We start from the raw sequence: 13908 nt of genomic DNA, 5'->3' as shown, positions 1-13908 counted from the left end.
CAGACGATCACATTCACCTTCCAAACCAAACGTCCTGAGTGAGTCCAGCTACAGGAGAGAAGAGTCAAACTACAACCTGCCGACGCTCCACACACTGACCGTGAGTTTAACAAACACCTCGACTCAGAGAGGAAGTAAACCTCAGTGAAGTTCGTGGAGCTGTGACTGACTGACTGTCTGTTTTCAGCTTCACCTGGAGACTCAATGGCTTCCAGATTAGAAGAGGATCTCAGCTGTCCAGTCTGCCATGATGTCTTCAGAGATCCTGTTCTTCTGTCATGTAGCCACAGCTTCTGTAAAGACTGTGTGAAGAGCTGGTGGAAAGACAAAGAAGTAAAAGAGTGTCCACTTTGTCACAGAAGATCTTCAAGGTCAGAACCACCTGTTAACTTGGCATTAAAGAACCTGTGTGAGACCTTCTTACAGGAGAGAGATCAGAGCTCTTCACATGCTCTCTGCAGTCTGCACTCAGAGAAACTCAGACCCTTCTGTCCAGTGTGTCTCGTCTGCAGAGATTCAGAAAAACACACCGAGCACAGATTCAGACCCATCGATGAAGCTGCACAACAACACAAGGAGCAGCTTCAGGAAACTCTGGAGCCCTTGAAGAAGAAGTTACAGTGTTTTGAACGTGTTAAAGTAGAGTTTGAACAAACAGCAGAACACATTAAGGTCCAGGCCGGACTCACGGAGACACAGATCAAGGAGCAGTTTAAAAAGCTTCACCAGTTTCTGGAGGAGGAAGAGGAGGCCAGGATGGCTGCACTGAGGGAGGAAGAGGAGCAGAAGAGTCAGATGATGAAGGAGAAGATTGAGGCTCTGAGCAGAGACATAACGGCTCTTTCAGACACAATCAGAACGACAGAGGACGAGCTGAGAGCTGAAGACGTCTCGTTCCTGCTCAACTACAAGGCTGCAGTGGAACGAGTCCAGCAGCACCCCCTGCTGGATGATCCACAGCTGGCCTCAGGAGCTCTGATAGACGAGGCCAAACATCTGGGCAATCTGAGCTTCAACATCTGGAACAAGATGAAGGACGTGGTCTCCTACAGTCCTGTGGTTATGGACCCAAACTCTGCTAATCCAGAACTCATCCTGTCTGAAGATCTGACCTGTTTGAGACAAGGAGAGAGACAGAAGCTTCCTGACAATCCAGAGAGGTTTGATCATTACCACTCAGTCCTGGGATCTGAGGGTTTTAACTCAGGGACTCACAGCTGGGACGTCCTGGTTGGAGACAGTACACACTGGGCACTGGGTGTGTCAGCAGAGTCTGTCCAGAGGAAGGGAGACAAACTGTCTGGAACATGGAGAATAAGGTTTTACGAAGGCCAATACACAGCAGTGTCACCATCAGCATCATCTGATCTCTCTGTTCAGAAGAACCAGAGGATCAGAGTGAAACTGGACTGGAACAGAGGAGAACTATCGTTCTCTGATCTTGATACTAACAAACACATTCACACCTTCACACACACTTTCACTCAGAAGATGTTTCCATTATTTAGCATTATAGATCACTTGAAGCTGTTACCTGTGAATGTCTCTGTGACGCTGGATCAGAGCAGTAAGAGATAAAGATTTTATTCATCATGTTTATTTCTTCAAGAGAAATCTGCTGAATTTAAACGTTAAACTCGTTATTCTAAAGCTTTGCTTATTTCTCCTTTTACTTCTCACTCATTTTTATTTCTCCTGTCGACTTTTCCACATGTGTAAAAATATTTCATTATTTTCTGATCTTTATCTTTGGTTTGTTTTTTAATTTCATGGAAAATGTTTTCTATCATTTAGAGTTTGTGTGGATCCATGAAGTCGAGCAAACTGATGAAGATCCACATAAAAACACATTCATCAATAACAGCTGATCATTGTTCACATTCAACAAACTTTATTAAAACTCACACATGAGACATGATTCATGTTTAATCACATAAAGTCTGTTCACATATGAAATAATCCAACATATATGAACATTTGTCTGTTTGATGTGATGAAGCCAAAATGATTCTGTCTGTAAAAGAGTTTTTTCAACAGCAGCCTAGTGATGTGATTTTAATATTGTGATTTTAATAATAAAAACTATGAAACAGAAACAGAGTTTTGACCTTTTTTAAGTTGAAATGTAAATATGACACAAAGATTTCCCTCTTCACACCTGCAGCGGTTTCCAGCTGTTTGTCAGATTGAAGTCCACTCAAAAAAGTTGAGCAGTTTGATTCTATTACCTCTGGTCATTCCATCATAATGATTACAGCTCCACTTATTTATTTGTTTCAAAATGGTTCCAACAAATCTTTGTATCATTTGTAAACAAGAGAACAACTTAAAATAGACATTGTTACACAAACGATGCTGTGAAATCTTCAGATTTACAGAACAGATGTTTGCCTAATGTTGTAATTTTTACATTTATCATCAGCAAACAGTTCAATTAAATATGAAAACTAACTGATGACAAGGTTATTCATTATTATTATTGTATTGTTGTCATAATTAATATATAGATTAGACCAAATGTAAAAAAGTAAAGAAACATTGTTTGTCTTCTGTTGCTGTGCTGTGTTGCTATGAATAGTGGCACACTAAATGAATCACACTGATTTGTTTCACTCCAACACTGTGTTAATTGATCAGGGCCATGAATCCTGTATCTATATTCAGAAAGACAGAGGTAGATGTTACTGTACTAGTTATATTTATTCACAAAATGTAACATATTTACAACATTCACATCATTAAAATATTTATAATATTGTACAAATGGGGAACGGGGAAGGGGTTTGTTTTGAGGAGTAGGAAAAGGGTGAGGGAGGCGGGGGCAAGGAGGGAAGGAGTGGGTGAGGTAAGAATGGGTGAAGGGAAACGTCTAATCATCCCTCTCTTCTTTGAGCACTGATTCGCCTTTTTCTCCTTCTCCACCTCTTCTCTCTGCTCCAGCTCATCTCGGCCTCCACCTTTCTGCAGCTCAGTCCCATAGTTGGAGTCGTCTCCTCCTGCTTCACCTCCAGCCCCGACTCTTCCTATGCTCCTTTTCTTTTGTAGTGCGCAAGCCCAGGCAGCCGATGTAGGGAGTTCTCCTTTTTTTGGTTTCGCATGTGATGAGCTGGTTCTCGTTAATGAGCTTAACCATTGGCCTCCTCTGTCCGACCTCCAGCAGGTTGACCGGCCCCTTCAGAGCCTGGTTTTCCTTGTCGACCTCCACCTCTCTGCTCCAGCTTGTCTCAGGCTGAGATGACTCCTGGTGCAGACTTGCCTCTACACTCTTGGACTTGGCCTGACACTCAGTGAGCTCGGCCATGCAGTCAATGTAGGCCCTCAAGCAAGCACGCCGTTTTGTGGTCTCTTTCTTTATGAGACCATCTTTGTCTTTTAGCTGGTGTTCCAGCTGCTCCACCTGCTCCTTCAGAGCCTGGATCTCCTTCTCCTTCTCCACCTCCACCTCTCTGCTCCAGCTTGTCTCAGGCTGAGGTGGCTCCTGGTGCAGACTTGCCTCCATACTCTTGGACTTGGCCTGACACTCAGTGAGCTCGGCCATGCAGTCAATGTAGGCCCTGAGTCGAGCACGCCGTTTCTTGGTCTCCATCTTTATGAGACCATCTTTGTCTTTTAGCTGGTGTTCCAGACGCTCCACCTGCTCCTTTAGAGACAAGTTTCCATTTTTAAGAGCCATAATCTCCCTGTTGGCTCGGAGGAGTTCGGCTCTGAGGCTCAACACAATGTCTGGTTGCTGCATGTTTTACAACAGAGAGCAGATCTATTTGTTGATGAAGCTCTTGGAACAGTTGATGCTCTATTTTCTCTTATCAGCTCAGTAGTTTGTTGTCTTTATGTTGGTTTGTGGTCGTCGAGGATCGTTCTCACAAGAAGTTTCCGTTCTCGTCTGGATCTTGACGTTTGTCTGCAGGTGACAGGATGAAATAGTGTGTAAGATTTAGGTGAAATTGAAACTTTCAATATAAAACAATTGACACAGAGAGAGAGACACACAGAGAGACCCAGAGAGAGAGAGACACGCAGAGAGACCCAGAGAGAGAGAGAGACACGCAGAGAGACACGCAGAGAGAAGGAGAGAGAGGGAGAGAGACAGACTGGCTGGTTTAAGAGAGAGAGAGAGACACAGAAAGAGTGAGACACACAGAGACACACAGAGAGACCGAGAGAGAGAGAGAGAGAGAGAGAGAGACCCAGAGAGAGAGAGAGAGAGAGAGAGAGAGAGAGAGAGAGAGAGACCCCTCCTGCTATGTGTGTGTCTGGTTGCCATGGAAACTCAACTGAATGCAACTGTTCTCTCCCCACTGGGAAGAGAGAAATCTAAACTCTGAGTGCAGCACTCAAACAACTATAATTCAAAATCCGAACACATAGATATATTGAGATTTGTGAGAGTAAAAAAATGGGACAGTGGGAGCGAGTTATGCGAGTTGATGCTCCTTCCAGAAATGTTTTCTCTGAAATAACATTAGACCCAATGGAGAGGGATTGGTTTTTCCTTAAAGGAGCTACACACCTCATGTAATGTGCTCCTAGCATTAGCTTAAGCTCCCGTCAACTTGTCCTTAAACACATTCAAACTCCCCATAAACCAATTAAAACTCACCAGTAAAAAAAAGCATTTTCTGAAATAAATGACTGGGAAAACTTTCCTCATCAATCACCATGGCAACCAGATGCTTTGATATGAATTTGAATCTGAATTTGATTGGCAGTGATGGCAGTTTTTTTTTTTTACTTTGTCTTAAATACTATAGTTAAATACCAAGGTTAATCTTCCCACTGTTACAAAAATCACATCGTTTGGTAGAATAAGATGTGAAATGTGAAAATATCCTCGTGCTAAAGCTGTTTTTTCCACAAAGCCTCGCTCTGCTTGGCCTAGGCAACCTAACGCTACTTAGCATCACGCTATCACGTATCACTCATTCATTTAAATAGCATCATAAAATGACAAGAATACCACAGGAATCAAAGATAAGCAGCAGAATACAGTCCCTGACAAAAGTCTTGTCGCTTGGGTACAAGTTGACCTTAAGTGCCCCTCAAATATATTTGTAATCAATTTTTTTTTACAAGAAATGGCTAATTTCAATCCCAACAGCTTTTGAAATAATGTTTTGGTGCCAAACGAAACTGCTGAAAAGCATTCTAACGTTCACAGCGTGGTAAAGCCCACTGAGTCAGTTTTTGCAAAGACAAAAGTCTTGTCGCCTTGTCATATGATGCACCCAATCCTAGATTACAGCCTCACCTGTGATCAATAATTGATCAATCAATTAGTGGGTGTGTATAAAAAGAACCCCAGCACACCAGACCTTCACATCAACTGCAACTTGACCTCTGACAACATGCCTAAGATTCACCCTGAGACCAAAGCGTTGATTATCAAGAGGCTGAAGACCAGATCCACTGCTGAGGTGGCTGACACCTTCAATGTGTCTCAGCGTCAAGTACAAAGAATAAGAAAAAGATTTGAAGAGACTGGAGATGTTTTTGACAAGCCCAGGTCCGGCAGACCCCGCAAGACAACTGCTCGGGAGGACCGTTTGTTGGCTCGAAAATCCAAGGCCAGCCCCTTTTCCACTGCAGCAGAGCTCCACCAGGCCTGGTCACCTCAAGTCCCCAGCACTAAACAAAAGGCAATTAAAAAACGTGGCATTTGCCAAGGCCCATAGCCTGCTAAAAGGATGGACGCTGGAAAAGTGGCAGAAGGTGGATTTCTCAGATGAATCTTCGGTTGAATTACATCACAGCCGCCGCAAATATTGCAGGAGACCTACTGGAGCCCACATGGATCCGAGATTCACCCAGAAAACAGTTAAGTTTGGTGGCGGAAAAATCATGGTCTGGGGTTACATCCAGTATGGGGGTGTGCGAGAGATTTGCAGGGTGGAAGGCAATATCAATAGCCTAAAATATCAAGAAGTATTAGCTACCTCTTACATTCCCAACCATACAAGGGGTCAAATTTTGCAGCAGGATGGTGCTCCATCGCATACTTCCATCTCTACATCAAAGTTCCTCAAGGCGAAGAAGATCAAGGTGCTCCAGGACTGGCCAGCCCAGTCACCAGACATGAACATCATTGAGCATGTCTGGGGTAGAATGAAAGAGGAAGCATGGAAGACGAAACCAAAGAATCTTGATGAACTCTGGGAGGCATGTAAGACTGCTCTCTTTGCTATTCCTGATGACTTCATCAATAAATTGTATGAATCATTGTCGAACCACATGGATGCAACATATTTTTGTATTTGAAGTAAATTATTTGTTCAATTTTCACATTACTCTCTGTAGGCGACAAAACCTTTGTCTTGCCAAAATCTGACCTTTCTGTGTTCATTAAATGATCAATCTTTCTTCAGTGAAGCAAATTTATTTTAGTATATTAAACATAATTTGGGAGGGTTTTAGCTTTCATATGAGCCATTTCTAAAACCAATGGATAAATTAAAAGTCAGGTTATAAGCTGTTGTTTCTACAAAATGGATAAGTGACAAGACTTTTGTCAGGGACTGTACACAAAACAAGCCATCATCAATATTCCCACATTTGTCAAAAAAGCAACAGAAACCAGCACATTATCAACATTTAACAGCAACAGGTAACAGCAGCAACTTCATATTATACAGTGGTTTCATTTCCAACTTAAATTATGAGCCTGAATTGTATCGGTTAGCATGCTGGGTAAATACAGAGAGAGTGAGGCATGACTTACCTCAGTCAAGGTCAGAGTGCAATAGCAACTGTCTTAAACCTTAACAGTATTTAAGGCAATCAACAACCAATCAGAGGTCTCCTATCAAAGTTGTCCAATCAGATTCATCCCGTTGTCACAGCAACAATGGAGTTATTGAGGGAGTGTCCCTGTCAATCAGCTTCCATTTCAAATCTTAGCATCTGGTTGCTATGGTGATGAAACCACCTACTGATGAGGAAGTTTTGCGATCATTCATTTCAGTTAATACTTTTTTTCTTACTAAGATATTTTGATGACTATATTTGATTTACATTTGAAATAATAATGTTATGAATAATAACTAAATATGATATCATGTTATTTAATGCTATTTAATTATATGTTTAAAACTCTTTAAAGCTCACTAACTGAATGCACCTGCTCTCTCCCCACTGGGAAGAGATAAATCTAATATAATAATAATTACACTCTACTACAAATTTTTCGACTAAATTAGAAAGCCAGTAGAGATTATTTGACTTCATAATTAATCTGCAATTAATAATTGAAAATAATGAAAAACATCACATCAATATTTTTCTGAAGCCAAGGTGAATAATAAAAAAGTAAAAAACATCCATGAATGTTAAAGACTAAAACAAAAATGTGTTTGGTGTAAGAATAAATGAAAATTAAAGAAAACACGTGTGTTGGCAACATGTGAGACGTACTCACCCGACTGAGATGCTCATCATGAAGTGTTGCTCTGAAAAAGCCGTGTAACGAGGCCAACTGTCCCTACAGAAACAATGTGAAATAAACAAATATTTCATTTTACATGAGAGCAAACCTACATCACGGGCATCAGTGGCCTCAGAGGGAATCAAACTGCGTCAGGGGACAGTTCCTCTGTGGAACCTTTGCTCAGTGACACGTTATTTATTCCAGTTTCCATAAGAGGACGATGCTTTTCTCTCCGTTCTCTGAAGGAGCCGGACGTAAAACATTTTGCAGAAATAACGTGACGGTGACTCACTCTGAACTTTTCTCCAAGGAGCTTATGGGCGATCTCCTCCTCCTCGTTCGCTGTCCGGCTACAGAAGTGAGAGAAGAGCTTCTGCCAATGTGCTTTGTCTTTATCCTGCACAAACACAAGCAATAATGATCTGAACTTTGTGGCTGGAATGGCAGCGTTCTTTTCAAGCTACTACAACTTTAATCTGGAGCAGGATCCTTGTACACTGGAATTCATTCAGAGGTAACTGTGCCTGAAGTATGATTGTTGTGCTTCATTATTATCGTCCAATTCGTTTTTACTTGGAACTACTAGCAAAAGGATTTGGGTTTGAACTGTACTGAATTGGACTTGTTTTAACAGTTGTATTAGGTTTGCATTACCTTTGACAAGTGTTGTGCAAGTTACTGACAATTACTGATTAGTTTCAGTTACTAGTTGCTCCTCTCAAAAGTAATTGAATTACTTTAGCAAATACTGCATATAAAAGTAATAGTTACTAGGGAAAGTAAGTTTTGTATTACTTTTAAATGTCTGCTTCAATTCTCAATTATTGCATGCATACCTATATTATGTTAGTGTTGCTGTAGCACAGTGTGGAACAAGACAACTGTCAAATAGTATCTAGAATTGTACCTCTTATCACTGTAGTGATATAAATTATTAATACTCCCAACCACCAGAGGGCAGCAACCAGTAGTGTTCCTACTTGTAAGCAACACTTGTATTTCCTTGGTTAGACAGTAGGATTTGGTAGAAGAAGACATACAGAAGGTGCTGGATGTACATGTTAACTGAGCTTTATATTATAAACATTACAATCACTATGATGAAATGCAAGCTCAGATTGCCTGAACTGTCTTGTGCCACCATAGGGTCGGCTGATGTTAGATCATAAACCGTGAAATCCGGTTGTCCATGTAAGACAAAAGTAACAAGCCCATTTAGTAATTCAGTTATTGTAATGCCGTTATTTAATTTGATTTAATTTTCAGTAATTCGTTACATTTCTAGTTATCACCAAAAGTAGTGGTATTACAGTAACGTATAACAAGTTACTCCCAACCCCGCCTTTGACCATCAGTTATTTATGGGTGGGTGTTTTCATCAGGGTATTGAGACTCAGACAAGTTTTTAAGAAATCACTTTGTGGTGAAAAACAGAGTGATAGGAATAGTTGGGATTTTTTGTCTTAAGGGTTGGGCTTACCAACCAGCACTGACGTCGTTGCATGGACATAACCCTGGGCTCTATGCCCAGGGTTCAATTGAAGATCTCATGACTAGCCCAACAACAGTGGCAGAAAACTGGGACAACTACCAAACAACATTTTAAACAACAAACATCCCAAACATATGTTTTGTAATCAACAACATCATATTTATTAACTGAATATTTAATGATTTTTCCTGCCCATTTTATGGTGCCCTCAGACCACTCCTTACCTTGGAACAATTTTATTTGTTACTGAATGGCAGTATTACTACACACTGGAGCCACTAGGTGGCCTGTGCAGTGGTGTGATATGTAAAAAGGCTCCAGTGCATATCCCGGCTGTGTTTCACGAACAAAATAGTTTTAAAACAATGAATGGTATAAGAGTACTGTGAAGCTAAATATGGTTCTGTTGTGAAAACTAAAAATGTTATGTTGGTGTGTTTTGTTTGATACTATTGTTGAGGAGATTAATGGACTTTGAATGGCTGTGAGTGTAAGTTAAACGTAAAACATGAGGACTGTTCTCTCCCTCACTATGTGAATGTCTTAAAGTATTTACATCTTTTGTTGATGTTGAAGATTTCCAAACACACTGAAAAGGTCATCTTTTATAGGTCTGGGAGGAGATTCCCCAGGACACCATCCACCGACTCATCAGGAGCATGCCCAGACGTTGTCGGGACTGCATACAGGCACACAGAGGCCATACACAGTACTGAGTCACATTATGAGTTGTTGTGATGAAATTACAGCAAGTTGGATCAGCTTGATATCAATTTTTTACTTCGATTTTCGGTATGGTTTTGAATCAAGCCCTCAACGCGTTGTTGATTTTTAGTTTCCATTTCCATTTTTTTCTCAACAAATTATACAATGTACATCAGTAAAGATTTTCAACTTGAATAATTCGTTCATCAAGATCTGATGTGTGATTTAAATGTTCCATTCATTTTTTTGAGCAGTATATTTGAAGGACTTGTGTGAACAAATAAGTACAGATTTTTATTTTAAATCTTACATTTTGGGGTAAATTGTGCTTAAAAAACAAAACAAATCTAATCATCAACCACATCTGCACTGAAAGCTGCTGATGCTCCCCATGAGACCTATAGTTGTCTATCAACTTGTAATATTTTTTTTAAACGTGGTCCAATCTATCTATCTCTCTAGACATGTGGCAAATATTAAATAACTGACTAAAAGGTTTTCTAAGGGAAGACAGAACCCTCTGGGTTGGGCTTGATGGCTAACTTTTTGTCTGTAATGATGAAATAATTAAATTGTTAATATATGCAAGGGGGTAGACCTTTGTGGGTTGACATCAACATTTGATTGACACTGTTATTGTCATCCTCACACAATAACCCAGGGGGGAAGAACGTACTTGTTCAGACTTCTAAATGGACAAATGGACATCCCTCCATACATTTTATTTGTCTCAAAGGCACTTAACATGGTATAAACAGTGACAATAAAAACAATAATAATTAGTGACGTTCTCCATGTTTCATCTACAAACAGGCCAAGTGTTATAGTATGATTAATTAAACACAATCACAAGTATTTTCTATATATTTAGTGTTAAAAGTTTAACATATGTCTGACCTGCAGTTAACATGGGAGGGTAAGTAATCTTTTGAAAAACAATTATATATATATATATATATATATATATATATATATATATATATATGAATTAACTATTGATGACTACAGTGAGATGGGGAGCACGACACTTGAGCAGTTATGGGAGTAGCAAGATCTGGTGTATTGGATAATCAGAGGTCAAAAACCAGGCAGACAGTCAGAGAAAGCAAACAAATCCGATAGGGAGCAGGCAAAAAGGGAATCCAGGGTCCTGAAGGCAGGTCAGAGCGGAGATCAGGCAGAGCAGTGAAACAAGGGATAACGCTGGAAAGCTCGGAAAAAACACACTAGACGATCTGGCAAAGAACAGAGGAAATGGGCCGGTATATATACTGGGTGACTGATGACTGATGGAAAGCAGGTGAGTCTGGGGGTGGGGCAGGTAATGGGATCCGTGGGAAGGGGTGATGCAGAGCAGGGGGGAGTGGCTGAATTCTGTACGACATGAGAATTAAGATAACAGAAAATGAAAATGCTGGGTCTGACGGGACAGGGCATCAGGCTTGACATTCTTCGATCCTGGGTGGTAAGAGAGGGAAAAGTCAAAACGATTGAAGAATAATGCCCACCTGGCTTGACGGGAACTCAGCCGTTTGGCTGACCCGATGTACTCCAGGTTCTTGTGGTCGGTCCAAACCACAAACGACTGCTCCGCCCCCTCTAACCAGTGCCTCCACTCCTCGAGGGCCATCTTGACAGCCAACAACTCTCGATTCCCAATATCATAATGTTGTTCGGCTGGTGACAATTTGTGGGAGAAAAAAGCACACAGGTGCATCTTCTGGTCCTCAGTTGACCGCTGGGAGAGGACTGCTCCCACCCCGGAGTCCGATGCGTCCACCTCCACAATAAACTGGTGCTCTGGGTCTGGAAAGACAAGGATGGGAGCAGACGAGAACCGTGACTTCAACTCACCGAATGCTCTTTCTGCAGCAGAGGACCACTGGAAGGTGAGTTTCTGGGAGGTGAGAGCCGTTAGAGGAGCTGCCACAGAGCCACAATTGCGGATGAAACGACGGTAGAAATTGGCAAACCCCAAGAACTGCTGAAGCCTCTTCCGAGTGGTGGGGTTAGGCCAGGGTTTATTGGATGATCAGAGGTCAAAAACCAGGCAGACAGTCAGAGGTAGCAAACAAATCCGATAGGGAGCAGGCAAAAAGGGAATCCAGGGTCCTGAAGGCAGGTCAGAGCGGAGATCAGGCAGAGCAGTGAAACAAGGGATAATGCTGGAAAGCTCGGAAAAAACACACTAGACCAGAGGTCTTCAACAGGGGGTCCGCAGAGGTACTGCAGGGGGGTTGCGACATTTTTGGTTGATTAGACAATTTTTTATATTTTTTTAAATTTTTTTTTCCAACCAATTTAATTTAAATGTCTTTAAATACACATTAACATGAATCCAACATATTGTAGCGAATGGATAAATGCAGGCAGAAGACGATATCTTTCAGTCAGCAATGCACACATTCAGCGACACACAGGAGCTCTCTCAAGCTGGGCACCGGTTCACTCACAGCACGAGACTAGCCTAGACCTGTCCCTCCAAGCCTCCTGTACACAAACAGGAGGACCCGCCCCTCGCTGCTGTGCCAATCACGAGGCCGCATGTTACACGCTGGCTCTGTCAGGTTCCCCGTGATGAGCCAAGAACCTATTCAGTCCCCAGCTGACTAAGATCCCACCCTCTCCTGACACACCTGAGAAACCAGGAAACATCTGTTCCTCCCGGAAGAGACGCAGGCTGAAAACCAGACGATCACATTCACCTTCCAAACCAAACTAAACCAAACGTCCTGAGTGAGTCCAGCTACAGGAGAGAAGAGTCAAACTACAACCTGCCGACGCTCCACACACTGACCGTGAGTTTAACAAACACCTCGACTCAGAGAGGAAGTAAACCTCAGTGAAGTTCGTGGAGCTGTGGCTGACTGACTGTCTGTTTTCAGCTTCACCTGGAGACTCAATGGCTTCCAGATTAGAAGAGGATCTCAGCTGTCCAGTCTGCCATGATGTCTTCAGAGATCCTGTTCTTCTGTCATGTAGCCACAGCTTCTGTAAAGACTGTGTGAAGAGCTGGTGGAAAGACAAAGAAGTAAAAGAGTGTCCACTTTGTCACAGAAGATCTTCAAGGTCAGAACCACCTGTTAACTTGGCGTTAAAGAACCTGTGTGAGACCTTCTTACAGGAGAGAGATCAGAGCTCTTCACATGCTCTCTGCAGTCTGCACTCAGAGAAACTCAGACCCTTCTGTCTGGACCATCAGCAGCCAGTGTGTCTCGTCTGCAGAGATTCAGAAAAACACACCGAGCACAGATTCAGACCTATCGATGAAGCTGCACAACAACACAAGGAGCAGCTTCAGGAAACTCTGGAGCCCTTGAAGAAGAAGTTACAGTGTTTTGAACGTGTTAAAGTAGAGTTTGAACAAACAGCAGAACACATTAAGGTCCAGGCCGGACTCACGGAGACGCAGGTCAAGGAGCAGTTTAAAAAGCTTCACCAGTTTCTGGAGGAGGAAGAGGAGGCCAGGATGGCTGCACTGAGGGAGGAAGAGGAGCAGAAGAGTCAGATGATGAAGGAGAAGATTGAGGCTCTGAGCAGAGACATAACGGCTCTTTCAGACACAATCAGAACAACAGAGGACGAGCTGAGAGCTGAAGACGTCTCGTTCCTGCTCAACTACAAGGCTGCAGTGGAACGAGTCCAGCAGCACCCCCTGCTGGATGATCCACAGCTGGCCTCAGGAGCTCTGATAGACGAGGCCAAACATCTGGGCAACCTGAGCTTCAACATCTGGAACAAGATGAAGGACGTGGTCTCCTACAGTACTGTGGTTATGGACCCAAACTCTGCTTATCCAGAACTCGTCTTGTCTGAAGATCTGACCTGTTTGAGACAAGGAGAGAGACAGAAGCTTCCTGACAATCCAGAGAGGTTTGATCATTACCACTCAGTCCTGGGATCTGAGGGTTTTAACTCAGGGACTCACAGCTGGGACGTCCTGGTTGGAGACAGTACACGCTGGGCACTGGGTGTGTCAGCAGAGTCTGTCCAGAGGAAGGGAAGCAAACTGTCTGGAACATGGAGAATAAGGTTTTACAAAGGCAAATACACAGCAGTGTCACCATCAGCATCATCTGATCTCTCTGTTCAGAAGAACCAGAGGATCAGAGTGAAACTGGACTGGAACAGAGGAGAACTATCGTTCTCTGATCTTGATACTAACAAACACATTCACACCTTCACACACACTTTCACTCAGAAGATGTTTCCATTATTTAGCATTAAAGATCACTTGAAGCTGTTACCTGTGAATGTCTCTGTGACGCTGGATCAGAGCAGTAAGAGATAA

At 42.3% G+C, this 13908-nt stretch overlaps 2 protein-coding genes across 2 annotated transcripts; both read left to right on the top strand.

Moving 5' to 3' along the window:
• Window positions 1–204: 204 nt before the first annotated feature.
• LOC117778204 (E3 ubiquitin-protein ligase TRIM39-like) lies at window positions 205–1578 on the top strand. Its single transcript, XM_034613577.1, has one exon. It carries the CDS (start codon window positions 205–207, stop codon window positions 1576–1578), a length of 1374 nt encoding a protein of 457 aa, XP_034469468.1.
• Window positions 1579–12519: 10941 nt separating this feature from the next.
• Window positions 12520–13908, top strand: LOC117778193 (E3 ubiquitin-protein ligase TRIM39-like). Its single transcript, XM_034613554.1, has one exon. It carries the CDS (start codon window positions 12520–12522, stop codon window positions 13906–13908), a length of 1389 nt encoding a protein of 462 aa, XP_034469445.1.

Source organism: Hippoglossus hippoglossus, chromosome 17 (genome assembly GCF_009819705.1).
Source record: "Hippoglossus hippoglossus isolate fHipHip1 chromosome 17, fHipHip1.pri, whole genome shotgun sequence".
Taxonomy (NCBI): Eukaryota; Metazoa; Chordata; class Actinopteri; order Pleuronectiformes; family Pleuronectidae; genus Hippoglossus; species Hippoglossus hippoglossus.
The sequence above is the reverse complement of the archived record's forward strand: the minus strand, read 5'-3'. Positions and strand labels throughout refer to the sequence as shown.